Below are 27,686 nucleotides of genomic sequence, written 5' to 3' on the forward strand. Positions count from 1 at the left end.
TTTTTCAAAACCCTGCAAGGATATATGATATAACAAACTGCTCCAAACAGTCTGCTCTTGCAAAAGTCCTTGCAAATACTTTGTCCCAGCCCTGAAACACAGGGTTTTTCCCAGCAGCTGCTTTAAAACCATTGCCCATCTGTGCAATGGCCCCTGCACAGGCTGCATGAACCAGGACAGGCAGGCACAGGCAGCACCGCAGCCCACACTCTCCGCAATGCTGCGGGCAGCAGCAACCAAACTGCCAGTGACGGAACAGCTCTGTCCACTGCGGGCAAGAGGGCAGCTCAGGGAGGGCGACTGGGAACAGCCTGAAAACCACAAGCTTTGGGATGGCAATAGGAGACAGGAGAGTTAGGTGTGGAGCTGGCAGCTGGAGCTCGGAGAGAGGTAACTGCCCCAGAGCCCCTGAGAAGGAAAGAGGAGAGGCAAACCCATGCAGAACTATTAATTTTGGCTGTTAATTTGCCGTCACAGAAGTGGAGCTGACCCTTAAAGCCAATACAATGGAGGTGGTGGGGGCAGGAGCCAAACTTCTGGTGCCAATATAGCCTTAGGTCAGATTAAGCCAATTAAAACCTTATCCTAAAGCCCTTCACTGCAGCAGGAACTGTGACTGCTGTGGAGAGGGAAGAAATCAGTTGCTTGGGTCCTAGTTCTGCAGTGCTGCCTCTCAACCTCTCCTCTGTGCTGTTTTTATAAGCCTCAGCTGTTTTTATAAAACAGAGGACACATCCTGACAATTCTGCTCATCGCTTTCTTCACAATCTTCCCACAAAACTGCCAGTTACTTTGTTGGCAGAAATATCTATATGCTCTGCACATCCTACTTTACATCAGTATTCCCAACTTTTTGTTTTCCTGCAAGTCTCGCACCCCGGTAAGGGGCCACTCACAGCCCACACTACTGATACGTCATGCAGGCATATACCCCTGTAATACCCCGTAATAATAATACAAATAATAAATATAAAAGAGCCACGGCCATTTCCGTGTCCCAGTGCCACTAGATGGCACCAGTTGTGTACCCTTCCCAGGCCGGGGTGTCCCCAGGGCCACTGGGGGAAACTGGGGAGACCCAGCCCAACCCTTCCTGCAGAGCAAGAGACCTCAGCCCATGCCGGTGCCTCCTTCTCCTCCTTCCGGCACCAGCCATGGGGTGCTGGGGTACAGGCAGACATTTAAGCCTTAAAACCAAACCTTCAGCATTGTGCTGGGGTGTTTCCCAGCGAGGGAATTACCCGTGGTGGCTTGCAATGTGCTGTAAATCCCACACGTGACCCATCACCACCCGTGGGTTGGGCATTGCTTCCCAGATGGGTGCTGGCAGAGCCTGGGGCTGGAGAGGAAAGCCTCAAAGGTGCCTGCAAGTTATTCCAGTTAACATTGGGATCAGTGTACGAGTTTCTCAGCATCAACATGCTCCTCTTGGCGGGGGAGGAAGAAAGGGAATAAAATACTTCCTATATCATTTTGCAATCAGCAAGTGGCTTGCCCTTTCTGAGGTCTCATGGGTTTAGGGACTGATCTTCCTTGTGCACATTTGCTATCCAACAGAAGTCAGCATGTCCCAAACCCTCATTATTACCTGGTTTTTTTGCCATCAAGCCCTCCCTTCACTGTCATATATCCTTGGCAAAGCCACTAAGTAAACTAGGAAAGTGCAGGTGGCACCTAAGCAAATGTCAGGTCTTTCCTCAGACCTTGCAGCATAATGAAGGAGCATCTGTTTTCCACTGTCTTCAGCATTGAGCACTGAAGGTGACCCTCTGAGACAGGAGCTCAAATGACAGGGGTGGTTGGGGAGGCTCTGACGCACACAGCACTTCAAAGTGACAAGCCAAACCCCAGCCCCGAGCAATGTGGGGTACATGGGTGACAAATCACTGCTCACCACACAACCCGTCAGCCCGGTGCAGAGCCAGAGAGGCAATGGATGGAGAGGAGCTCCCAAAAAAGCCAGAGGGTCACACCACCAGAAGCAGTGTGTCACTCCCTGCTGCCCATATCCCCAGGGCTGGCATGTCCAGGTGATGGATGAGCATGACAGTGACATGACCCTGGCATCAAGGGGATCCTTGTGAAACCTTGGGCACAGAAGAAGTGGGAGAGGGTCTTTGTGCAGGAAGCCTCTGGGTGCTGAGCTCTGAGCAATCCTGTCCTGCAGTGGTGGAACCACTGTGGGGGCTGCCACATACAAGGGCAAGTGGGAGATGCTCATTGCAGCGCCATGGTGGCCCTGGTAGGCTGATAGCAAGGGCAGTGCTGCCCCTGATCACTTCCTGAGGCCATGAGATAATCCTGTGGAAGGATCCTGAGTGTGATCCTGCTTCCCAGCCCTCCACAGAGCACAGCACAAATCCCACCCGAGCACTTTAACCCCAACCTAGGGTGAAGGCTAGAAAGGAGGAGGCTGGGTCACTGGGTAAGGTCAGGACACGTGGCAAAGTAGGCTAAAATCCCCCCAAAGAAGGGAAATCCCTCACTCCCCTTCCCCACTCCTTCCCTCCCCTCCCTGACCACCCCAGATAGCCCCAGGTATCAACCCAGCATCCCCCCTGCCGCTACCTCCTCTCCCAGGGACCCACCTGGGGCCTCCCCACATACCATCTGCTCTTGCCAGGCGACTTGCGGGTGGCTGAGGACATCCCTCCCACACCATCTGCCTCCACACCAAATCTTATGTCTTTATTTGCCCCGTCCATAAGTGGATGCTATGCACAGGGTGGAGAAACTTGATGCTTCTCTACGCACACTCACAGAGCAGGAGGCGCTGCCCGTCCCCTGCCTGCCCAGCGAGGACAGGCACAGCGGCAGCCGTGATGGCATCGAGCTTGTCCTCAGCCATCTCAGCCACAGGGTCAGTAGCGGCAAGCCTGGCAACCCCCATGGCTCCCAGCCATCGCTTGCAAGCAGAATATACCCTCGTCTGACTGTGAATGTCAAATGGCAGAGATGCACGTAGCCATCGACATATATATGGCAGGAGCCATCCACATGCTGTGGGATTATTTTTAGCCCAATGGTAATCGAAATGTCAGAGAGATTTTTATTTATTTTCTCTGGAAGACTCGTTGCTTGAAATCCCCATTGGCAGAGGCTGATTCTGCCCCTGCTGTTGCAGTCGTCTGTCATCCCTTCCCACCCTTGAAAAAAAGGTGCAATTAGGCGGGAGGGGAGGGTGACTGGCCCAGCATGCCTGGCAGGGCTGGCACCCTTCGGAGGGCAGGTGTCCACCCAGCCCCACAGCCCACCCGACCCGTGCCCACCTGGCCAGGCTGCAGCTTGTCCAGCTCCCCCAGCTTTCCCAAGTCCCAGGAAAGTTCTCACCAAAGCTGCAATGGACAGCTATAAAATGCAAGGGACACAGGGACAGGGCCCTTGAAGAAGATGTGTGGTCAGGAAGGGCAGGCAGGCCACAGTACACTCTCCTTGCCCTTTAATGATGTGAGGGACAGAGTGCAACGACGCCGAGGTCTCATGGTGCCTTGAAACCTCAGAGAGGACTCCCCGGAGACAGAGCAGCCTGTTCCTTCCCGCTTCCCTGCCACTTGCCCCACACTCAGCACTGTGCCAGGAGCAAAGCTCACAACAATTATAAACCCGCCCCGGCTCCTGTCAAGCTCACAGGACCCCATCTGCACAATGGGCTCTAGGCAGAGCAGCTGCCCCTAAGCCAGGACACCCACACCCTTGGAGCGACAGCACGGCACTGCAGAGCACGGCAGCACCCACCCAGGTCTGTGCTTTCTCAGGGTCCCAGGGTCAGACAAGTCCCCACCTTTACACACTGATGGGTTATGCACAAATTTTCCTCTTTTCTTGTTAGGGAAGCAGATTCGAGGGGGAGTGGCCACTCAGAAAAGCACTGGCACGTCTGAGGTAGCAGAGCCTTCTTTGCTTGTTTATACAGCCAGAAAGGAGTGGCAATGGCCTATATTAACACAATACCAAAGGAGGGCCTTGAACGAAATCCAGCTAGGAGGTTGTGACCGGTCCATAGATAACTGGGAAGAAAAGTCAATGTTTTCCCTGAACTGCCTATTTACATCTGAAAACAGCACAGACCTTGCCCAGAGGCTGGGACAAACAGCTCCATTCACTGCCTGCTTCCCATGAGACCTTCCCCTCCCTCTCCAAGAGGAAATTTCCAGTAACTGAGGTATAAAAATGAATGCAAGGCTCCAGAGCCAGCTGTAAAACTTATATGGGAAGAGCTCCACATCCCACAGTCAGTACCACAGCAGGCTACCCCCAAAGCGGGTCACAGCCTTCGTGTGTGGGGAACGAGGGAAGAGGCAGCTCTGTGTGCACCCCTCCTGGTGAAGGTCAGGCTTTGGGGGCTGGATCCAGGTGCCCAAACCCGGAGGCACCCACCAGCACCATGGGCTAGGCAGGATTCCCTAATGGAGGGTCCTGGGTCCCTGGGAGAGGTTGTGACGCCGTGTCATCTGCTAGAACACCATGTGGTGCAGCAGTCCGTGGTTTCCTGTGAGATTGCATGAAACAAGGGATGGAAGCAGAGAGAAATTTGGTGAGGGGGAACCTTCTTCCTCCTCCACATGTGCCGCATCCTGGGAATAACCACCAGGACTCAGCTAGGCAGCAATCTCTAGGAAATTTTGAAGGAATGTCTTTCTGCCATATCCCATTCATCTTGCACCTGGACTTCACATAGAAGATTAGGATTTGGGCCACGTGGTTTTCCTGCAAAAGCACAGGAACTGTGTCTTCCATAGCTGTCAGGCTTCTCTGTGCATCCAGCTGCACAGGTCCCTGAAGCTTTCAAGGAGCTGTGATTTCAGATGCTGCCACATGGGAGCCAGACCTCAAGTTTCTCATAGCAGGCCTGAGGAAAAGTAAGAAAAAAGCTGGGTAATTAAATAGCACTCTTCAGAACACGTGCAAGAGTCAAACAGCAAAAACATCCCTCCTACGCACAGACTCCTGCATGAAGCTGTATTGACATTTAGCTGCTGAAAATCTCCTGTTCTGGCTAACACAATCCATGGGCCCACAACCGTGGGCACCTTGCTGCTCCCTCAACACTCTAGCCAAACCTTCCCACTCTTCTTCTGGGAGGTCACTTCATCCTAACATGAAACAACCAAACATTTTCCAAAGTCCTCCTACCTCTGCATACAGAAGGGACAAATCCATGCAACTATTGCATTCCTGGCTAGGAGAAAGCAGATGATTCCTGATATACCTACAGGTCATACCCCAGTGCATGGCAGCAAAATTGCGGGACTGGGATGAAGGAGGAAGGCTACCTCCCTTTGAGCACATCCCAATGCTGATTTCACTGTTGCTGTTACCCCTGAGCTCAGGTGAGGCTACCAACCTGTGCTGCACACATGCACTGCAGACATAGCCAGGTCTTCTGGGATTTGGGAGCCTATTTACCCAGGGGATTTCAGGAAATAGGAGATTCAGTGACTTACAGTGTTTTAAAAACATGTTCCTGAATATCTTGTTTAAAGCAAAGGCAGTTCCATGGGTAATTTCTTTAAAGGAGGGTATAAAAGTGGGTGGCTGATTGCCAGTTCATTATATCAGAATCAGTTTTCATTAGGAAGGGAAAGTTTGTGTGCTTATTAATTGTTTCTTTAATTGCTTTCTCTCCCTGCTAACAGGGTAGCCTGCTGTCTGCTTGTGCCTGGAGGCCCCAGGTCAGAGCCCTGCGTAACTCATTCTTGATCTGCTAACATGGGAACTATAAATAAATGGTGACACCAGAGAGTGGTGGAGGAGGTGGAAAGGGGCTGTGCTTCTCAACCTGAGACACTCAGTCTATTCAGCTTATCCAACAGACTGATGACAATCTGTAAATATTAACCAAGCGAGACTATTTCTGATAGCCAAGGGCTCTGGCCTGACAAAGATAAAATTCTCTGGCATGAGCTGGAGCTGGACAAATTCGGACTAAAAAGAAGTTGCAGTTTATTTCAAGTGAAGAAAACAGCTGAATTTTCTTCACTAAGGATTATTTTTAAACCATGAGGACCTGCTTAGTTTCAAGATGTGCTGCAGCTTACCCCCCAAAATTCCCAATTTGTGACTGTGAAAGAATCACTTGGGAGACTGAAAGGAGATTGCAGGTGCTCCAGATGAGCCCTGGCAATTCACACCAAGGGGATTTAAGACATTACAGTGACAGTCATCCCTCTGACTTTTATCCCTCCTACCTTCTGCCACCAGCTGCTCCTGCTGCCAGCACAAAGGGGACACGCTGGCCTCTGGTGCCCACAGCACAGTCACCTGGACAGCACCGAGCCCAGTTTAATTAATACAGCTGTCATGGAGGGGGCAGCAGTGGGGCCGACATACCCCTCCCCTCTGCACCAGGAAAGCAGGGAGACCATGCAGGATTAAAATCCTTCAGCATGCCCTCCCAGGAGGCAGCAGCACTTAACTGGGAGACCCAGCCCATGCACACACGGTAGGAGCTGGGAGGCAGGAGATACTGCTGAGGGGCAGCTGCGGCGCACACAGACAGGAGCAAAGGACAGGGAGGAAGAACCCTGTCTTATCCTTTGTTCCTGCAGTAACCTGAATCATGCAGCTAAACATTCAGCACCCTGCCCTGCCTACAGCACCGTGCTTCATGATGTGGAAATTTGCAGGTGGAGAGAGGGAAGTAGAACCAGCATATACAGCAACAAGGACCTCAGGGAGGTGACGCTACAGCCAGGGTGGTTCCACCTCCCTGAAAGCAGGAATGCCTGTGCTGTGCAGGTATGCATGTTACACACAAGCACACTCACATGCACACCTACCTTTTCTAACAGCAGAAGCAGCCACAGAGTCCATATTTTCTAGATTTTACTTCTATGTCTGCAAAAAGCAAGTTTGCTTCTGTTTCTGATTCCCTGCAGTTATCGTGAAACGCCTTCAAGAGAGCAGCTCTGTCTTCTCGGCTGAGTGAACCTTTGATGTCCAGCACTGCACTCAGATGTTCCTTCCTTTCCAAAAGGATAAGAGGGCAGGTCAGTGAAAGAGTCAAGGAAAAAAGCTTGCTTCCTATTACTCAGTTTTGCTGGGCCAGACCAAGGCTTGGAAGCTGCTGAGCTGCTTTTTGATGCCCTCTGGCCACCTAGCAAGGAGGAGGCTGTATCACAAGAGCTGTGTGGGATATGGCTGAGCTCATGGGTCCCAAGCCCAGTGCACACAGCACCCCCCCTGAAACTGGAAATCTTCACCTCAGGTTTCTCCCAGAAAAAGATCTGTATTCACCATAATAGGTTTCGTGTAACTCTGCACTTGACCATTTGGAAGCACTTTTGGTATCTTTTCTCCTCTCAAATGGAGCTACTTCTTGTTCTTCTGGAAGGCTATAGGATTTTTGTTCTATATAGCATTGCTTCACTGCATGGGGCCACAACATATTAATCTGATTAACAAACAGGGCAAGTGTATCTGAGCAGTTTTAAACAATCAGGAATCTGCTGAAATCAAAAGCGGTGCATCTACTCACACCAGGATGACCAACTCTAAGATCTGGATCAAAATAATGTTCTCCTGAGTACTTCCTATGCCCACTTCCTATACCATAAATATATAAAAATACAGTTATAGATATATATTTAACTATTTTTATACGTGTGTGTATATATATAGTAAGAGAATAAGAATTGCTATGCTGTATCAGATAAGCAGCTTTTTAGCTCAAGCGCATCTTCAAAAGTAGCAAATGCTTAGGAAAGGAATACAGAAACCAGACAAAGCATAACATGATGTCTCTTTGTCATTTTTTTCTTTCCTCCCCCCTTCTGGAAGTCTGCAGTTTAGGGACTTCCTTTGCTGGGGGTTATATCATGACTGTCATGTTGAATAGGCACTGAAATAATTATCTACCACAAATTGTCTGCTCCCCATTTGAAGCTATTCACACTTTTGGCCTTCACAGCATCCTGTGACAGAGAGCTCTACACTGTAATCATGTTAACTTGGAAAAATACAGTCACTAGGACAAGACATCAGAACAAAAGATGGATGTAATAAACCACAGACTTGGAACAAATGCAGTTAGCTAAGATCTCACCTTCATAATAAAAGTTGTGTTTGATTTCTGTTAACAGCTTCCTGTGAAAAATGGAAGTGTATATTCTTGCTGAATACACCTAGGATTTTGTGGAAACAGTTATACCTAGGAAAGGATTGGTGAAGGTTTAAGGCCAACAGCCAAGTGCTCGGAAGTTATGAAATGCCTGAGTTAAGAATGTTCTTGAAACCTACATTTGGCACACATGTGCCTGTAAAATTGTCTATTCAGGTAGTATTTTTCTGCAGCATTCCTGCTTTGTTTTTATTGACAGCCATTTCATCCATCCTTCACCTTTACAGAAGGACATCTCAACTCCACTGGCTAATGTCTGGCAAAGTTATAAACCATGTTAATCAGCACCTGCAAATAGCCAGCATCGAGTGCATTCAAAGATAAGCATTGCGCCAGGCCCAGCATGCTGCAAAGAGAAAGTATTGCGGGACTAATACTGCTATAGGTCTTCTGGTGGCAAGTAATCAGTTAAGAAACTACAGAAGTCAAACCAATAAAAGACCTTACCTTAGATCAGGAAATTCTTTGAGAATGGGCAGCAGGGCTATTTTCATCCCCTCAGCATCAGAAGTCTGAATAAGTTCTAAAATTGCTTTTATAGGATCCTTAAGGGGACCAGCCGCAGGACCCTGGGAAGAAAAGCAAAGCTGTGCTCGGGACAAGGGACACAGCATACAACATTATGAGCTGGACTCGTACCAGACTGGGGATCTCACTGTGTGGCTTAGGAGCTTTGCAGGACTGTTTGTGTACGTACAGAAGCTTGTTTTCCCTCCAGGTTAGGAGGAAAGAAACTGGGGTGTAACCACAGACTGCTTCCAGGGCTGCTGGGTGACTACCTTCAGCAGTGCAGAATCCCCTCCTGCACTTTCTTTGACAAAGAGGGCAAATGTACCTCATTTTTCCCTACCTCACCTGTCCTCTCAAGGCCGTGTCACCCTTTGGGAAGTGGTTTCCTTCCAGAGGTAAGCACAGCCCAATATCTAGTGAAAACAAGCTCTGTTGGCCAAACATGATGGCATTTCTGCTGTCCTGGAGCAAGCCCAGGGACAGAAAAGTGACCTTGGGGAGAGGGTGAGGGGACACAGATCCCCTAACAGAAAAACAGAAAAAAGAGTAAGTAGGGCCGGACACTGAAAAGGATATGACATGGCTGGTAGATGCTGCATACGGTCAGCTCCCTCTGAACTAGAGCACACAGAAGAAGAAAGCCTCATCCAGAAACACAGCATTTTTAGCAAAGCCGGAGGAAGCAGAATGTGGAAGATCTTCCAAGAGAAAGCTTCAGGTCCTGTTCATATTTTTCATCAGTGCAGTAATGCGATTAAATTGCTTCTCTGAATTATTGATGCCATCACGTCAACAGAGACTCTGTGACAAAGCAAACCTGGAGAACAGGCTGCCAAACTGGGGCAGGAGAAGCCCAGGCTCCTCTGATCTCCACAGGGCATTAGAAACAGCAGGCTGCAGTCTCAGTGCAGCTCACCTCCGCATTGAACATAAATTAAAAATAATAGTAATATTAAAAGACAGCCTTCCCTCTCTTCCTCCACACTGCAGACAAACAGCATGCCTAGCTCTGCACAGCACACAAGCTGTACTTAGCTCCCAACGCACTGATACTGGAAGACTTCATGCTTGGCAAGCTCGCTATTACAAATGCTAATTAATTTGAAGGTGTCAGATTTAGTTAAGGGCTATATAGACAGGCAAGGTCAGGGGTAAACAGCCTGCAATCTAAAAGGACAAAAAAGAGGCATCTTGTCAGCAGTGCTTAAGTGCCTTTGACAGGTAGCGCTCTTAGGAGAGAAGCAAGGTATTTCCTAATGTGCTTTAAGGTTGGAGGGGAAGGAAGAACCTGAAGAGAGGGCAGAGCAGGGCAGGGAGCAGGTGCAGCCTCTGCAGCAACTGCATGATAAATTCACTCTGTAGCAGAGTACATATTTTGCATGCATAACTGTGTACCTCATTTGACTGAGTATCAGCCTGTCCCTTGCAAATCGCTTATACGTTTCCTCCCTGAGATTTTCGGTGTTCCCACATCAATAAGAAAGTGCACAGCCAGGGATGCAAGGGAAACAGTGCTAACTAGATGCAGACCTTTTTTCACCCAAGCTCAATGTAGGGTTTTAGTACATAATTAGATTTCCTGTATCTCCTTTACACTATAAAACCAGCTTTCCTTGCACATTACATCCAAAGCTGATGCTGAGCACAGCATTACTGGTAGACTTCAGAGCTAAGATTAGAGAATCCTCCTGCTATTCCCAATGGCTCGATTGCTCAAAGCATTGACTTGTCGGTGATTGATCACTCCAGGAGAGGTGGATCTTCAGCTAAGAGCACTGCCAGCTTCCAGCTTTCCACCATGAAACTAATGCATTAATTGTAATGGGTCTGAGAGGTTTTTAGAGGAGCCTACAGACGATCATTCTGATTTCATTTTATTCTTTGGACGAGGTCAGAATTGTTGAAAAATGACTTGCAGGGGGGCTCAGCTGGGAGAAAATAGATTTCCAGTCCCTAGCACTTAAATTCATAAGTTCTAAGAATGACTCCAAATTTGCGAAATTATTAAAACCAATAAAGGCAAGGCTTTTTATCTGCTGTGTCACATCTGAGTCCTGTTACCAGACTACCTTTGCAATCATTGCTCTGACACTCAGTCCAGCCTCTTACAAAGTGCTATGCCTGGGTGCTCTCAGCCTGCAATTGCAGAAGAGCTGCGCCAGGGGCTATTGCACAGCAGCGATTCTCTGGCTGGAGCAGCAGCAGGAGGGGATGCTGCTGGCATTGCAATCCTTGCCCTTGGGCAATCAGGGGACCCATGTGACAGCCTGGTGGCATCCACAGATGCCGTGTGCAGCACTGCCAGCTACACCAGATTACAAATTAAGCAAAGAGGCTGTTTAAGCTTCCAAAGTTGCTTCTGCAAATATGACCTAGCATTTTTCCACAAGTTTTCTTCAGAGGTGTGGCTCTGCTTTTACACCTGACCAGTCCCTTTTGCAAGGCATCTTTACCTCCTCTCTGCAACCATCACCAACCACAACAGCATCAGCATGTTTCCACCCATGAGGAAACACTGCAGCACAGGGAAATGGCTCACACAGCCATCAGCCCAGCTCTGAGGGGCTGGGGAGGGCCTGCAGGGAGGGAGGAGGCCTGACAGAGGGGTAACAATGCATACCCCGCGTCCAAGGAGGAGCAGCATACAGGGTAATCCACAGGGAAGGTGAAGCCCTGGAAGATGTGGAGCAGCTGATGTGCTCCATCAACCCAGAGGCTCAAGGGAAAGCACTGGGGGGAACATAGCTCTTCTGCTTCTGCACCCCTGTGCCATGTACCAAAGGCTTGCCTGGGGGAGCTGACAGCTTTGGAGCTGTCTTACCAACTCAGAGGATCATGCCTTATTCTTATTTCAGTGGCAGGAGTGTGAATCTTGCTTCCTCTAGTCACACATTTCAAAACTATAAACTAACAGCTTCTGGCAGATCAGAAGGGCTGTCAGCACATCTGATTGTCATTTCTGTGAAGCTGAATACCAGTGTGGTAAGACGCCTTAAGCTTTTCTGTTGCTTTCAGAGCCTTTTCCTCTGCTGGTACTGTTCTTGATGACAGAGAGGAAAACCATAACCATATCAAAGACTTACTAAGCACTCTTTAAAGACAGTTTGCAGCATCCTATGATCTTCTTCCATCTTGCTGACAATCCTCCTCCTCTGCACAGAAGATGGTTTCCTGGAAGTGGTCAGGAGGGCCTGCACATATTCTGTAACAATGATGACATTGACAGCCTTGACGAGAGCCTGTTCCAGAGCAAAGAAGACCAAATAAACTTCCCTGTAGTGAGCAAGGACCAGACCATACCTATAGGACTCTGACCTGTGTAGACAGGGGATATAGGGTCCATGCAGATGGGTGTCCTGTTTCTCTGCTTAAGTATCCCTTTAAAATGTCTGGTCTAACACATGGAGTACCTCCAAGCTGTATGTGGATGACATAAATGTTGATAAGTGTGGAGACATCCAAGCAAAAGCAATGGAACAAGTTAGCTGAGCCAGAGGTCACTCACACTGCAGAACAGCAGTGACACTTGGCTTAGCCCCAGGCTGACAAACACGTCACTTGGGGACAGTTTGGACTACAGACAAAGCCAGATCCAGCCTTCCTGGAGCATCCCCACTAGACACATCCCAGGGCCATACCCTTGGGCACACAGTTGTGGCTGGGCACAGAGACACCTGGGCATCTCTGAGCCACCCACTACCTGCTGAGAAACCCTGGTGCCGAGACAATGCAGCGCCTGAAGGGGAAGGGAGTGTTTCTAAGAGGAGATGGGCTGCTGCACAGAAAGCTCATTTTCATTAGCAATTGAAATCAGAGCAGTTTTAGGCTGCAGTCCAAAGGTACAGGAAATCCCCAGCCCTGTCCAAAAGAGACAAAGCAAGAGACAGAGAGCTCTGGCACAGCACTCCACCACAGAGCTGCTGCTTTCCCCAGCACTAATGTGACATAATGTCCAGTGACAGACTCTGAACAACAGCAGAATAGCTCCTAATTTTTTCTGTTCCATTACCTTTTTCCACATTTCAAAATGTTAATTAAAATCAGCACTGACAAAGGGCCTGCAGACCTAGGAGGGTAAGAGAAAGGGAGTCCAGTGCTTACGGGGACATGTGAAGCACTGGTAGCAGCAGCAAATCCAACCTGCATGCAGAAGAGGATAGCCCAGGTACCAATCTCACTGCTGAAGAGCCAGACTCAAGGGTGTCATGAGACCCTAGACAAGTTGTTTAGGCTACTATAAAGCTGAAAAAACTTAGGTACTCTGTGAGGTTGTTCTTTGCCAACCCTGGCATATTTAAGTGCCTGAGACACTATGTCCTTTGGGGATCTGGACCTTTCGCTTCTCCCTGTGTCCAATCTCCATCAAAGGGATAAATATTCCTTACAACTAAGGTTGAAGCACATGAGGAGCTGAGAAGATTTACAATATAATGGTATTGGGGCGGTGGTAGGATCAGAGATGGCCCAATGCTCCTGCTCTGTATTTGGGAGTTACATTGGGTTTCCACATTTCTTCACTTGTTGGTTTCTCTGCTGAGATTACAGAAAGGTCCTAGCTGTCACAGTGAGGAAGGTATCCAACTCTGTTGGATAGAGGAACTGGTATGAGACAATTAGATCTTTAAAAGCCCTTCCAACAAGAGACAAAATTGTCGTTTGGATTAATGTTAAAATACTGTACAATCAGAGGTTCAAGGACTAGTTTTAGTGATTTCCTAAGTAATACCTTTTTCTTACTTATTTCTTACCTCATACATGTCTGGTTTTTTCTTCCCTAATGCCAAAAAGCTTTGCTTTAAGGATTCAAGGATGTGGTCAAAACCACTGTCACACTTTTTGAAGTGCTCCTTCAGTGTTCCCTGAGGAAAAGGGACAGACAGAGTCAAAGGGTGCACATGTAGAGACACCACACAGACGACAGACATAGGTTATTGTGCTTTTGCTCCTTCTGCTCCCAGAAACAGACTCCTCCATGAGCTGCAGCATACTGTGCCTTTATTTCAAAGAAAAGTGAAACATGAAAGAAAGAAACAATTCATATTCAGGAAGGATGTATTAAGTTCTTAAGCCCAAACCTGGAAGATCAAAAACTATGAAAAATGGGTGGCAATAGCTCTAATCTGGGGTCTATGTAAAATGTGCCCCTACAGATGGGGAGTGCAGGAAGACCCAGCCATTCTGCACCCTTCTGCTCTGGCATCCTGCTCCCAGCATGGCCATTGCCTCTTATTCAATGGGAAAGTATAAGGACCATTTAGCAGGCAGGCAGGGGATAAACTCTGTCTTTCATGATTTGAAGCCCATGTTGACACAGCCAGAGGAGGACTGAAACCTGAGCGCTAGCTCTCCTGTTCCTCCCCAGGGTTGTCTGTGCTCCCTGTCAGAACCACCCCCAGCTCCCGCCCATGGGACAGGCTGACAGTGAGCTCTGGAAATCAAAACTGCACAGTGTGCCCAGGGTTTCTTTTGTCATTTTCCTTTTGCTGCCTTCAGCATGCTCGAGGGAGCCTGTGTGATGAGCCTGAAGATGCTCAGGGGAGCTTCCCAAGGACATGCACACCACCACACACTAGGAGCCTGCAACTGTGTGTTATCTAGACATGGAGCTCAGGATATGAAGGTGGGTGTCTGGGCTAATAGCCTAATATTAGAAAGTGTGAAGGGAGGGGAACTTAGCCTAAGGGAGGGATACATTTCTGGTCATCCTTCTCTACATCCTGACTACCCACCACAGCCTTGGGCTCCATGAGTTATCACTGCCCCAGGAAGATGCTGGGCTGCTGGCAGTGAGTAGGTAGCAGGTGAGGCTCAACTCTTCATGTCTGGGTGCCCAGGGGCAGCAAGGTGTACCCATTTGTAGCACAACAGCAAATGCTACAAACATTGGAACTGGGATCCCAAGAACTGGAAAAGATGAAGCTGTCAATATACAGCTTCAGTCAAGGCAGAGGAAGGTAATGGGCCTGAAGATCCTACTATAGTTTCACTCTCTCCAAATCAGGACATGACAGTAAAGTGCATGCCTGCCCTACAGTCTAAAAATATTCAATGTTAACATGGGTCTCCCATACCTTGACTTTAGAAGTGACCCTCTGCAGAAAATGCTCTGTAATCTCATCTTCCATCCTGTCTAGAAATCCATTTACCTTAACATCCTGACCAGTGCTGGCACTGCAAATGTATGTTAGCTTATGCCAGACAGTCCTGTTAAAAAAAAAAGGGGGTGGGGGGGAATATGGAAAGTATTGATCAGATCAAATCAGGCTATTCTCTCAGATCAAAACTCTTCCTACAGTAACGAACACGACTGCCTGTTTAATTTAATGGACACATGCTCAGGTACAGGGCTAGCTCAGCAACCCACTTATGTGCACCCATCTTTTGGATAGCTCTCATTAAGATACTGCCACAAGGACATGAAAGCTCAGTGCACACGAATGCCACTTGAACCACCACTAGTGAAATTAGATAAGTAAAAATTCTAGTATTTTCAAAAATGAGTAGGAATGAAGTGGCCTTGGCAAATGGAGGCTGGGTGAGCATCCTGTGTGCCTCCAACACTCTACAAATACGAGAGAAACAATTTCTTCCATCAGAACAATCTTCAAGTCAGCAAATCCTGGTTAAAATGATCACCAGCTTGAAAATGGACATTTTACTTTCTGGAAAAGCTCAGTGTATAACTTCATTCTCAGTATCACTGTACAGAATTACATAAAAGAGCCTCATAATTATTCAGTCTAGGATCCAGCATGAGCAACATGCAAATAAAAGAAACAAAACAGCTACCTAGGCTCAATGCAAGGTTCCAATGTCAAGTAAGCACTGTGCATATGCTGGATTTGGGCATTTTGCTGACTCCAGAGATTCCCAGATAATTTTAGACAGGAAGAAGAGAAACAACCTTGTTTTCTCCATTACTGCAAGCACTTCTGAAATTAGCTCATAGGTGCAAACAGCCTCCCCCACCCTCTGTGCTTTATTTCCTCCCTCCTTCCTAGCAACACCAGAGAAAGCCTGGCATGTTTGACAGGGTTTCATTCAGCAAAGCACTTAAGATTGGGCTTACCTTGAAGTGCACAAGCACACACATCTCAGGGCAACATTTATGAGGCTTTCTTAATGAGGGAGAATCAGGCCCAGGAGAGGACCATATTGCAACACATGGTAGGGCTGGGCAGGATAATGTCCCCACATGCAACGTGGCATTGCTGCCTGCCTACTGCTCAGGGCACCAGGGGATGAAGGAGATGGTGGACCACAGGCCATGCCCCCTGCACCTGCAGGGTCTGGGAGCAGGTGAGAAGCAGCAGTACCGGGCTGCCAACAGCACAGTCCCAGCCCCCTCTCTCTTGCCGGGCAGCTGGGCAGCTCTGAAGGGGTCTGGCTGACCACAGCTGGCTCCCTCCATGCTTAAGTGTTGGTGTGCATGGGGCTGGACAACCAGATCCAGCTGGACGCAAGGCTGACCCCATAGCAGAGTTGGAAGAAGATCAGACAGCAGAAATTTTGTTTTGCTCCACATGCCAATAGGGTCTGTTTTCTAACCTGAGAGTACAGCAGTTCTCCAGGATTTGTAAGCTGCTGCAGATCCCAGGGCAGCCATCAAGCTGGAGAAAGCTTCTTACTTCATTTTCATAGCTAAATTAAAAGAGGAAGACATATCTTTAAGCTAGCATGCTCTGTAATGCTCCTGACAGCATTAGCCCAGCACGAAATGGGAGAAATATTCTGTGATTATTTGTTTTCTCAGCACATTTTCACTCCCCAAGGTGGGGATCTAAAGCAGGACAAAGACAGTCTCTGTCCTGCCCAGCTGGTGAAGAAGGAGAGCACAGGAGTGGCACAGGGAGAGCCCTCAAGCTGCTTGGGTGCCACTGTTAGGATTCTAGATGCAGGACATTCATTTTACCATTGCTGTTGCTGCAACACTTGCTTCTGGGACGCATCTCAGGCTTTGCCGATAAAGCTGCAGAATAAAGCCTCAGTGTGTATGAATAGCCCACAAAGTCTGTCAACTGCTTTGTCACAGCTTCAGTCACACAGATGGCTCCTGGGCAACTCCATTTTACAGAAATTTCTTTCCCCTCATAATGTGAAGGACCAAGGATCTTAAATCAAACCACCTTCTGAAATAGTCATCTACAACCAGCAGCACTGGCATATTGTGCTGTGGGGGTATACACAGGGAGGGAGATGCCCAAGAGCAAAAAGCAGATAAAGGGAGCCAAAAGAAGTGGTAAAAGGACAGAAGATGAGAAGACATTCATCATCCTCTGAGAAGCAGAAAGCACCATGCCTGGGAAGCACAGCCAGGGTAGGAAGGGCCAAGCCTGGGCACCAGCTACGTCACTGCCCCTCTTTCTGGTTGTTCTTAAGGTCTGCTCCTCTCTAGAATAAACATCCCCCAAGGTTTTAACCTGTCCAGGCAAGTCTGGGTGCACTTTGTTCCCTCAGCTTTAGTCCGACAGCAAATGCTGAGCACATAAACAGCAGCAAAGTGCTGTCCCTCCAGTTACAGCTTGATGGGAAACAGCCATCAAACTAAAGAGGGGCAATGGCAGATCTGGGTGAATACAGCATTGCCAGTCGCGTCATCAGGATTTCTTTCTTTTGAGCACTGAGGACATTGCCAAGGAGGAAAACAGCATCCCTCCTACCTCTCCAGGAACCTCAGGCACTCCTCCAGGCACACAGCTTCCACCTTCTCGCCCAGGCTCTCACTGACATGCCAGGCAGCCTCCATCTTCTCTGTTAGTATCTGTGGATTTCAAGGCATGAGAGAACAGGACAAAACCATTTGTTCCCTAAGCAGTGAAAGGAATACAACCCATTCCTCACCCTGCTGCAAATCTTTCTGCCTTCTAGGCAACAACTTCTGTTTCAGTTTGCTTTCATTGCGGTTGGAGTCAAGTCCTGCACTCAGGGGAAAGCCTTTCCCTACAAACGCTCTCCGCTAGCAATGTCCAGCCTGGCAGCTCAGCTCATACAAAGACCTGACATCTGCGGGAGCACCTGCACTTCTATGTGACTCACCCTCACAGATAAATTTGGGTGCAGCTGCTAAAAAAAAAAGGTTAGGCAGCTCCAACAGTGCTCTCTAGGCCTCTGCTAGGGTCTCTACCAGGGATGTCTGAAGAAGACAGGTGTCATCTTCCCAGCCACCACTGCTCACGCCTGACATAGCAATGTGTGTTAAACACCACAGCGCCTGTCTCACCCCACTGGCCCCAGCTAGGAGGCCCAGGTGCCTACAGGAGGTGGGTTGTGCCAGACAGCTAATAAACCACCCCATATTGGGCAGGCTTGAGCAGGTGGCAACTTAATGCTGCCCATTATTTGCTCTGTGGAAACAAAAGCTTGCAAGGGGAGGAGAGCCAGATGGATAAAAGGAGACAGATGGACTCATATGCTGTGCTCTCCCAGTGCTCTGGGAAGTGTCAGCCAGAGACAAAGGGTGACTCACACCATGAATGGGTTTTTCCACTGCTCACAACAGATGTAAAGGTTCACCCAAAGGGACAGGATAAAATATGCCACACCAAAATGTCAGAAAACTATGGCTGATGAGTTTCCATGACACCTTGTTCATTTTCTATCTGATCTTTAAGTGTCAGCCTGAGAAAATTGAGGAGGTGGTAATTTCATGAGGCTTGCCTATTTATCCAGGCTTTTCCATCACCTATCCCAGAGCATTCAAACCCGTCAGTGACATAGAAAACAGAGCAAAAACAGCCATGCTGAAGCATGGCCAGATGTTGCAAATATGAGGACCACAGCATTAAAATCAGGCTTTGGCCTGGTCCCCTTTAGAAACCTTTGCTCTGTCAGCCAGAAGCAGGAAAAAAAAAGAAACAGCCAGCTGTGTAGCTAAAAGCCACCCTAGCACAGGTACATCACTGAATACATTACTGTTCCACCACTCCAGCGGGCACAGGGCAGGGCGAGGAGGTGGCAGTCCCCTTCGTGAGCTCCTGCACTTGGTGCCTGGGTCTGAGTTGGACCAGAAAAGCCAGTTTTTCCCAGCTAAAGCTATGTCCTTACAAGGAAGGCCAGCTGCTGTTGATCTGTGATGCCTACTACCAGCATCCATTGGGGTGCCTGATGCTGTCTGCCATCCCAAAGGACCATGGGGCTACTTCCCTCTCTCATGACCAGAAACATGACTGCCTCTGGGGTGGTGGCAGTGGAGAAAAAGGATACAGTCAAGGCAGCCACAGCCTGCCCCTGATCTGTAGCATCACTTGAGTCCACATATAAACTCCAGGATTTATTTTAAGCCTTCTGCAGGTCTTGATCCAAACACTCTCTGGCCATTGTATGTACTGCTCATAAATCAGCAGAGTGTGCTTCTGCGATGCTCTTCAAGCACTCGGCTTTGCCGTGCTCTGAAGTAGTCTCTTGTGCTGCCTAACCTGTCCGGGCAGCAGTCACAGCTGTACCCAGCACACAAGCAGGCAGCAAGCCACCCGCATTTGCACTGCCAGATATAGGGACCTGCCATGGCTTGGCAACTCTCGCTGCTTTTATAAAAGTACTCTGCAAAACTCATACAGAGCAGACTGTTTAACATACACCATGACTTTCCAAAAGGTTATGTGAAAATCCAAATGCATATATGAAACTGCATCTTCAGCTTGAATCAGCTAATCTCAGGCTCATCCTTTTTTATTTAGTTTAGTTTTCTTCACATATGCACAAGGGAAAAACAGGTTTGGGAGCAAACAGATGTAGTTTAAGTATGGCAGCTAACTTGCAATCTTTCAACTCACCAGCTTAGCCCAAGACATGCAAAACTGGGTCTTGCCAAATACCTACATACTTGTGTGCAAAAACACAGTTGCCCCAAAATACAAGAGCTTTTTAATTCCACCCCACATTTACCTGAATGACTGCAGCATCTGCAAAAGGGGGTTTCCCAATATCAAATGCTTCTTTCAGGGCTTTCCCTACTTCCTTCTAAATATTAAAAGAAAAGAAAAAAGAACAGTTGAGATACATCATGAGTGAGGTTTCCCAGTCTCTCATTATGCATTTGGACTAGATGAATTTCTGCCTCTATTTTTTTTGGCCATGTTGTTTAACCCAAAACCTGGCTGACCTGATAGTCAGTTCCAGCTGACCTGATAACATTGTTCTGTTTTGTTCTACATTGTTTATTTGAGTTTAAATGATTTGTAGCTTTCTTTCATCCTAGCGTCAGCTCGGGTTATCTACAGTCTTCCCTAGCTATTTTGGCTCAAATGAAGGGGCCTACACAGCAAAACAACGCTTAGACACAACACTCTGCTGCCAGCTACTGTAGCTGAGGTTTTCCACCCTTCCTAGCTTCAACCAGCACCCACATAAACCAGCCAGTGCTAATTAAAAGCATTCCCTCACTTGAGCCAGGGACCTGTGAGTGCAAAGAGGAGTCGGGTTAGTGTTTAGAGCTACTGCCACAGAGGGATGAGCTCCATGGGGCTGCATGATGGGAAATTTCCCAAGATTTGGCTGGCTTGTGTTATTTTGAATGGACTGTAAAAACAAAACTAACACTGCAGAGAAAGAACTCTGTGCTTGAAACATGATCTGACCTTTATAGAAGCTTTAAACTTAAAAGCCTGGCTTGCTTCTTTATTCTTTCATTCCTGCATCTTCCTCCAAGGAAATAGTCTGATCTTCCACTTTTGTCTTTGTTCTTTTCTGACTAATGAATTAGGAAATTTGTGGCTGTCACTGAAGAATGCCATCAAGAGTATACTCAAAACAACTGCTCTGCCGCATTCACTGAAAAGTGTTAATCAAAGATACAAACAACCCAAGAAAAATTCCTTTCTTCCCGAGTGCCATCACCTGACTGTAAGCAATTGTGTGAACACAATGTGCTGAGATAACACATCCCAGCTGAGCAGCACAAACACTTCTAGCCTGCCCCAGTTGCACAGTAAAATGTATCAGCTTAAGCCAACATGAAGGTCTTGCTCCCCAATGGGACAGAGCATGCATTTACTGCAAGGCAATAACTTGTTGAGCCATGGTACTTAGTTCCTTTAGATCAGGCAATGTGTCTGAGTTACCAAGAGCTTGTAGCTCTTACGGTGGCACCAGCACCTCAGGCACCAAATCTCCAACATGGAGAGGACCAGAATTTCTGCTGTAACAAACAGGCCCATAAATAACCTCCAGTTTCCTCCTTGTCCCTCTCTGTCTGACCAAGATATGGTACCCCATGCTGTTTCTTAATTTCACCAGCCTGCTGGTGCTGACTGCCCAGCCAACCACTGCCCCTCAGAAAATACAAGAGGCTTAGTTATAACTTGGGTCCCTCATCTGCCCAGCTGCTGTTTTGAAACATCCAAGAATTTAACATCCATGAGACCTCTACATTGTTATCAAGTGTGGTCAAGAGAAAGAGGCTAACATGGGTGGGAGCACACTGTTGGCACACCAACGGGCAGGTGGGCAGAACAACTGCACAGCCTTATTAGCTTGGGTAGCAACAGGTCCTTGACCCAAATTCTCCAAAGCACATGAACAGTCCTCCTTTGTCTACTTGAAAAAATAGAGGAAGGGAGGGAGGGAGGGAGGGAAGAAGACAAAGACCCAAGTGATCCTTTGCAGGTCAGTCTAAACTCTCCTCCAGCTTTTGTCCAGGTATGTATGTCCAGTCCTGCCATCTCCATTTTTGGACAAAGCCAGTTTTGAGCTGAGGCTGCAGAAGCAGGGGACAGGAGGTTCATTTTCAACCTCTCAGTACAGAAGGTTTGCCTTGCACTCATATCAAATGCCCAATACAGCAAGGGCAGGGGTGACAGACTGACAACCCAGTCACTTTTCCATCATTTCCAGTTCACCAATCTTGCAACCTCAAGAGGCACAAAGACCCCTTGCCCTAGACATGTCTGGGCTGAGGGAATGCAGCCTGCCTGCAGAGCTGGCTGAGTTCCCCACAGTGGTGTTTGGAAGTGGTTTTGAACCCCACGTGGCATCAGAGCTCTCAGCACCTTCAGATGTGGTCACAGTTCTCATTGTTCATTTCTGTTTAAAGTGCTTTCAGTTTGCACAGATACCAGGCTGGCACTTCCAGTGACAAGCCACGTATTCCTAGGCAAAGCAGACCATGGCTTAATCTGGTCAGTCCCTTTTCACTTAGAAAAATTTAGTCATCATTGAAGTGGCAAAACTCGCACCATGTGACTTACAGTCACAATTATGTATTACAGTCACTCAGGGGTAACTGACAGGATATTTGCTCACTAGCAGCTTCCTGTATATTTAGAATAATGAAGGGCTGGAGTATCCTGGAAAAAGAAATAGAGGGATAAAGCAGTTTTATAAGCTATGCCACTGAGCTGAGTGAAGAGACATCCATAATTTTTCCATATGGAGTCAGCTCATATCCACTTAAGCTCATTAGCTTGAACCTGGAGCTGGTCCTAAGCTGGCCAGGTATGAAGCAAGCTGGGATGCTGCCGTACGACACTATCCAGCAATTCCAGCTCTGTTCTTCATGTACAGTGCAGCACCATGTAAAGCTGTGATGCTTCCAGATCCAAGGCTGCATGAAAAAATGCAGCCAATTCAGGGCAGCATGGCACAAAAGCTTGTAACCACCGCCAGATCTAGGTGAGCCTGCTCAGCGCATGGTGTATCAGGAAAGCAGAAAGCCCATGGTTAAACAAAGGCTTTCTCCAGCTATTACATTAGAGGGAACTTAAAAAAAAAAGAAAAAGAGTTAAAGTCTCCATCACTGTTAGTCAGCATCTGTGAGGGTTTGTCAATGACTCAGTGACATGCTCTAAGATCACCTCACTAGCCCTACCCTGAGTAAAGTCATTTCCTTCACTGAAATACATGCTAAAAACAGACCTTAAGAACATGTGGTTTTCCCCAGGGTAATGATTAGAAACAGCCCATAAAGATGTGTAATGTTAAACACTGAAATCAGTAGGTTTTAAGCATATTGTCACCAGCTGGCACCTTTGCTTCCATGTTTGTGACTACCTTCACATTTTCCTTCAAGGAATAGATCTTGAGGAAAATCTCTGCAATTTAGAGTACTTTCCGTGGGGTGATTCAGCAGTTTGCCGTGGAATTTCCCCTCCTCTGCTTCCCAAGGGCTAGTGGAAAGGGAAAGCAAGAGAGATGATTGTGGTAAATCCTGCTGCTGCATTTCGGCTTTAGCTGAATCTATAAGGCCCCGTTGAGTTTCCAGATAGCATGGTCTTGTCTGGAGGTCCTCATCACTACAGTGCATCCTCCCTGCTTCATTTGTATTCCATGGGCTGGGACAGCATTCTTCAAAGGGGCAGCTTCGCTGAGAAAAGAAAGAGGTCCTGCAGCCCTGGAGCTAAAGTCTCCTATGGGATCTCAAGTCAGGATGCCCTGCTCCAACCTTGCCAGGTGTGCACCAGCTGCACGATTTCTTCAGCTGGGCTTTGGAAATAATCTTTGCTATAACCTCAGCAATGTCAGTCCAGCTGGCTGGAAAGGGCTGTGAGGGGTCCACATACAGACAAATCCAGCAGCCTCAATATCTGCACAGCTGAGGCAAAGGGGCTATAAAAAAACCAACTGCTGCACACTATGGGCTCATTAACAGCTGGAGAGAAGATGAACAGCATCTTGAAATGGCCTTCAGTAAGGAAGTGGATTTCACCCATACCCTCCCTTTCCTCCAGATGCATTGGCTTCTGAGCAGACTAGACTGCAGCACTATAAAGGTGCAGCAACAGGATGAAGAGAGATTTGCAAATGCCCCAGCATCTCTTTGCTAAGGAGCAAGGACAGGGCAGCATCCTTTTGGCAGAAAACAGTCATGGATCTTCACACTTAGGCTCTGCAATGAAACATGGCCAAGATGGAGACCTTGGGGCTCATACCCATCTGAGCAGAGCAGGCTCAGCTAGCAAGGGAGCAGCTAATTTAACAATGACATTCCTTATTTTAAAACCATAGGAATAAAAAAGGCAGATCGAGGTAAAACTCCTGAGTTCTTACCCGGGTGACTGCAAGTAACTTTTCTTCAGTCTTCAAAATAATCCACACAAGACACTGTACACCAAGGGAAAGGCTGTGCTGGGGGGTCTGCTTGGGTCCCAGACATGTCTCGCTGCCACTGCGTACAGAAACAAGAGCTCAACCAGAGGCCTTTCCCACTGGTCCACAGCCTGTCGCCCACCTGGCACCCCCTGCCTGGCACCACAACCTCACGCTAAGCAAACAGTGTGCCCTGCCAGCACCCAACAATGTTTGCAGCCACAACCTGGTAGATGATCTTTATCATGCCCTTTTGCCAGCTATGCTTTTGTGCTGTTTCTTTTCCGTCTTCCTATGTTTGCTGCCCAAACTACACATTTTGCTCTCCCCTTCCCTCAGTCCTGCTGCTGAATTCCTTCTCGGGCTTGGGCAGAGTCACCCAAACACACTTCCATGGACGCACAATTTTACAAGTGTCCCATACTGTCTCTGAGCTGAAGAAAAAGCAGCTATATACCAGGACAACTGCATCCACACAGGAGCTTTCATTAAGGTGGAAACTGTATTCAAAGAGGAAAATACAAATAGTTAAGCCTGGCATCTCTGCTCTTCTCATTTCTACTTTCTTCACTATCTTCTGACCCTAATACAATCACAGGCTGCTCTTGCTTTTTTATTTTCTGGAAGGAATTCAGCAATTACATAACACATTTTTTTCCTACCTTTGAGCTTTTCATTATATATTTACATTATGTAATTATTCACCTCCAATTTCATGTAGGTTTTCAGTATTTCATCAATCCATTGCTCTTATCTAAAACCAAAGTTTTACCATTTTAAACCCATAAAAGCAGCAGTAGAAGGGATGAATCCTCACCACATCTCCCATGTGTCTGAGGACAGTATGCACCAGCACGTACCCACTACCCTGCCTCCCTCCTTTGGGAGCTGGTGAGGAGAAGAGCCCACCTGATGAACTATTTATGAGCTAATCGAGGGTTTAGAAGTGTAATTAATACAAAGAACAGAGAAGCTCTAGGCTTGGATGGAAGCAATCAAATAGCCCAAAAAGGCTGAAAACTATTAGGACATAAGTAGATTGGAGCTGTCAAGTAGCAAAGTAGCCATGGACACAGAGAATCAAACACCTCATCTACCACTGTCACACAAAAAGAAATCACAAGAAAGCTTCAGGCTTTGATGACAACCACAGGCTTTGAATTCACATTGGGCCAAAATGTCCCAGATGTGTTGCTCTTCAGATCATGGGGAAAACCACATCCGTTTTCCCAAACTTGGGCAGGAATTTAATGATCTGCTATATGTTTTTCCTGTGATCTGAACACTAATACAGGAAATATGGAAACGATTGGTCAAACTACAAGCCAGATAAAGCAGTAAGAGAACTAAGGAGATGACAAGAGAAGTTCATAAAGCATAATGCCGACATAAAGGCAAGAGAAAATTATTCTGGAGTAATCACAGTATTCTAGACCTTCCTAAAAAAGGTTTAATGTGAGAAAAGTTATTGTTCGGGAAAGCAGGACACTATGCATGTCCAACAGGAGTCCAGCAGAAAAATACCTGCCTACCTCAGGTAAGCCCTTGAGCCCAACACTAAGGATTTAGAAAGAGGCAGTACTACAATGAAAAAAGGCTTTGAGAGCACAGAAGGTAAAATAGGCAGTGGCCAAGTCTAAATCCAGTAAGAGTCCTGAGCATCAAAAAGAAGCAGGGGTTGTGCTCAGAACAGACATAGAAAAATGTAGAGAAAAAGAAGTCCTTCAAACATACCTTTTGTACATTTTAAGGCCCCATTCATAAACTAAAAGACATTGGCTGAAGCTGAAATGGTTACTGTCAGTAAGGGTGGAAAGGTGAGAAGACAAAGAGGCATGACAGCAGCGGGCGTAGGTGACGAGCAGTCCTGCTTCCTTGAAGAAACCACTTCTGTGCTCCAGGCTGGGGAGAAACGTCATTTCCAGGTGACTCAGGTGCTGTTTTAGTGCAGTCTCATCTGTGTTACTAGAGGAACCAAAGGGTGCAATCTGGGCCATCATGTACTGTATTAGTTTTTCCTCCAGATCTTTCTTCCAGAAGTTTGGACTCCAGGTAGAAACAGACTCCATATCTTGGCTGCTGCCAAGCCACTCCACTTCCTTCTGCTTCTCCCACTTCAGTGATTCCCCCACTGACTGCAACGGCTCCAGGGACATCCTACCACTTCCACTGAGCGCTTCTCCCACCACAGTCCACATTCGTTCAGCCAGTAGTCTATAAAGTGATTCAGACTTTCCCACATCATCTTTTCCAGAATGCTCCAGATCATAAATATGATCACAAGCTTCAAAAAATTTTCCTTGCTCAATGAATCTGCAGATGGTTTCCTCTGCAATAGAGTAACAACACAACTTTGTTCACTCCTCAGTAGGACCCATCACTTCAACATCTGACTACTGAAGTATGTACTTTACATGTATCCCAAAAATCTTCACGATCTACTCAAGATCACCTCGCTTAAGGTCTAGCACTAGCACTTCTCAGTTTCCTCAAGGCAAGCACTTTCCTCTTTCTTTCCTTCATCTTTCCCCTCCAGGCTAACTAAGCCTGCAAACTAGTCTTCTGCAGCTTTCTGTCATCATCTCAGTAGACCTCCTCTTGTGGGCAATGCAGGTTCATTAATGACAATCTTTCCTTAGGGAAAGTATCTTTTTTCCAGAAGAAAAGCATTAGAGAAAGGACATCATCTTAAAGAGCCAACAGCTGAAAATCAAGCCTAGAAGGAATTCTCTGTCTTCTCTACAGAAACCCTGGCAGGACCAAAGTGCTGCAAACTCTTTTGTAAGGTCCCTCTCTCCTGTTCAGTCTGGCATGGCTATGCAGAGGATCTCACTCCTGCCAGCGAGCACTCATTGTAGACCACAGCTGCTCACTGCAGTCCAGGGCTTTCCCTTGACAGGGCTTTTTAACTAGGCCAAACAACTACGCATACAATTTTGCCTGAAGATGAAAACTGAAGGTTGGCTACCTACCTGCAGTGTCTCACAAAGGGGATTCATGTAACTCCCCATGACTTCCACATCTGCAAGAAGCTGTGGTGACTGAGCCATTGCCCTCATCACCAGACAGCCCGTCAAGGCAGTTACAAAATCTTTAGAGTTCAGAAGCTGGAAGGAGAAGTTTTTCACTGCTGCTTTTTTCCAAAGTATCTTACCAAAGTATCTTACCCATCACATCCAGCCCACCACTAAGAGTTCAAAGTAATCCCACAACAGCTGCAAAGAGCTGTGTTTTTTCTTCCTGTGCATTTTACAGATTACAAAATTGAGCAACAAAGGGTTAACAGGATTTGCCCAAAGGTATCTGGAGCAGATCCCAGACGAAAAATCAAACTTGATGAGAACCCAGGGAAAGGTAAGCAAGGACAGAAGAAGTGGGACCTCTGAAATCAATTCAGGCTACAGCTTTGGGTGCAGAGTAAAGAATGAAAGAGTATGGGCTTCCGTTATCTTTCACCTGTATCTTAACTTTCCTCTATGAAAATACCTTGTCTGTGGAGTAAGAATTAAATCAAAGAGAACTGGAGGGAGGAGCATGACACAAAGTGGAGAAGGGTTGACACAAGGATCTTCAGCAAAGCAATGGGCAAGCTGCTCAGGAGGGGTCTAGCAAGCTGCACTCATCCTGCCTCAACACATGCAACACATAGGAAATGTTTACTTGGTACAGTTGGCCCATGTATAACCTACCTCCCTTTCCCCATCTGTGGAAGGACAGTACAGTCACACCTGACAGGGTGTCAGTCACACGTGCATCGTCTTTCTCACAGGACACATTGGGAGTCTTTGCAAGGATTAAAATAAGGACAGCAAAGAGAAATACTTGTGAGGTAAAAGGAAAGTAAAATACAGAAGTTTCCAGAGGAGCAAGTGTACAGTTCAGAAAAGACAAGAACTCAGGTGAAGGAGGAGGAGGAGGAAAGTGTAAAGCACCTACACCAGACGCTAATGAAAACAAGAGCCTGCAGGGCTGGGAAAGGCAAGAAGGTCCAGGACTGGACACACAGAGGACTTCAAGGTTACCTGCAGGTGCCCCT

At 47.4% G+C, this 27,686-nt stretch overlaps 1 protein-coding gene and 1 long non-coding RNA gene across 3 annotated transcripts; one reads left to right on the forward strand and one right to left on the reverse strand.

Annotated features, from left to right (window-relative positions):
- Positions 1 to 3,018: 3,018 nt before the first annotated feature.
- Positions 3,019 to 25,904, reverse strand: LOC142062064 (exocyst complex component 3-like protein 2). Its single transcript, XM_075103982.1, has 11 exons — positions 25,385 to 25,904; positions 23,612 to 23,729; positions 19,514 to 19,588; positions 17,290 to 17,390; positions 16,178 to 16,270; positions 14,701 to 14,833; positions 13,378 to 13,488; positions 11,713 to 11,868; positions 8,567 to 8,688; positions 6,780 to 6,965; positions 3,019 to 4,849 (listed from the first exon to the last, which is right to left on the reverse strand). The coding sequence occupies exons 1-10, from the start codon at positions 25,846 to 25,848 to the stop codon at positions 6,785 to 6,787; spliced, it is 1,554 nt and encodes a 517-aa protein (XP_074960083.1). The 5' UTR covers positions 25,849 to 25,904; the 3' UTR covers positions 3,019 to 4,849; positions 6,780 to 6,784.
- LOC142062065 (uncharacterized) lies at positions 5,142 to 10,647 on the forward strand. Of its 2 annotated transcripts, XR_012662362.1 has the most exons (3): positions 5,142 to 5,330; positions 5,637 to 6,989; positions 8,661 to 10,647. It is a non-coding gene; the product is annotated as an uncharacterized LOC142062065 (long non-coding RNA). The 2 variants fall into 2 exon arrangements; XR_012662361.1 differs by lacking the exon at positions 8,661 to 10,647 and having other exon boundaries at positions 5,637 to 8,078.
- Positions 25,905 to 27,686: the final 1,782 nt, after the last annotated feature.

Source organism: Phalacrocorax aristotelis, chromosome 9 (genome assembly GCF_949628215.1).
Source record: "Phalacrocorax aristotelis chromosome 9, bGulAri2.1, whole genome shotgun sequence".
Classification (NCBI taxonomy): Eukaryota; Metazoa; Chordata; class Aves; order Suliformes; family Phalacrocoracidae; genus Phalacrocorax; species Phalacrocorax aristotelis.

Bases quoted from the DNA above. Each gene is read 5' to 3' on its own strand.
- LOC142062064 (XM_075103982.1), bottom strand. From the start codon at position 25,848: ATGTGGACTGTGGTGGGAGAAGCGCTCAGTGGAAGTGGTAGGATGTCC. The intron at 11,869-13,377 runs GTAAGAAATAAG...GCTCTGGAACAG, and splicing joins AAAAACCAGACATGTATGAG to GCTCTCGTCAAGGCTGTCAA. The intron at 8,689-11,712 runs GTAAGTCTTTGA...TTTTCTTCCCAG, and splicing joins CTGTCTTTAAAGAGTGCTTA to GGTCCTGCGGCTGGTCCCCT.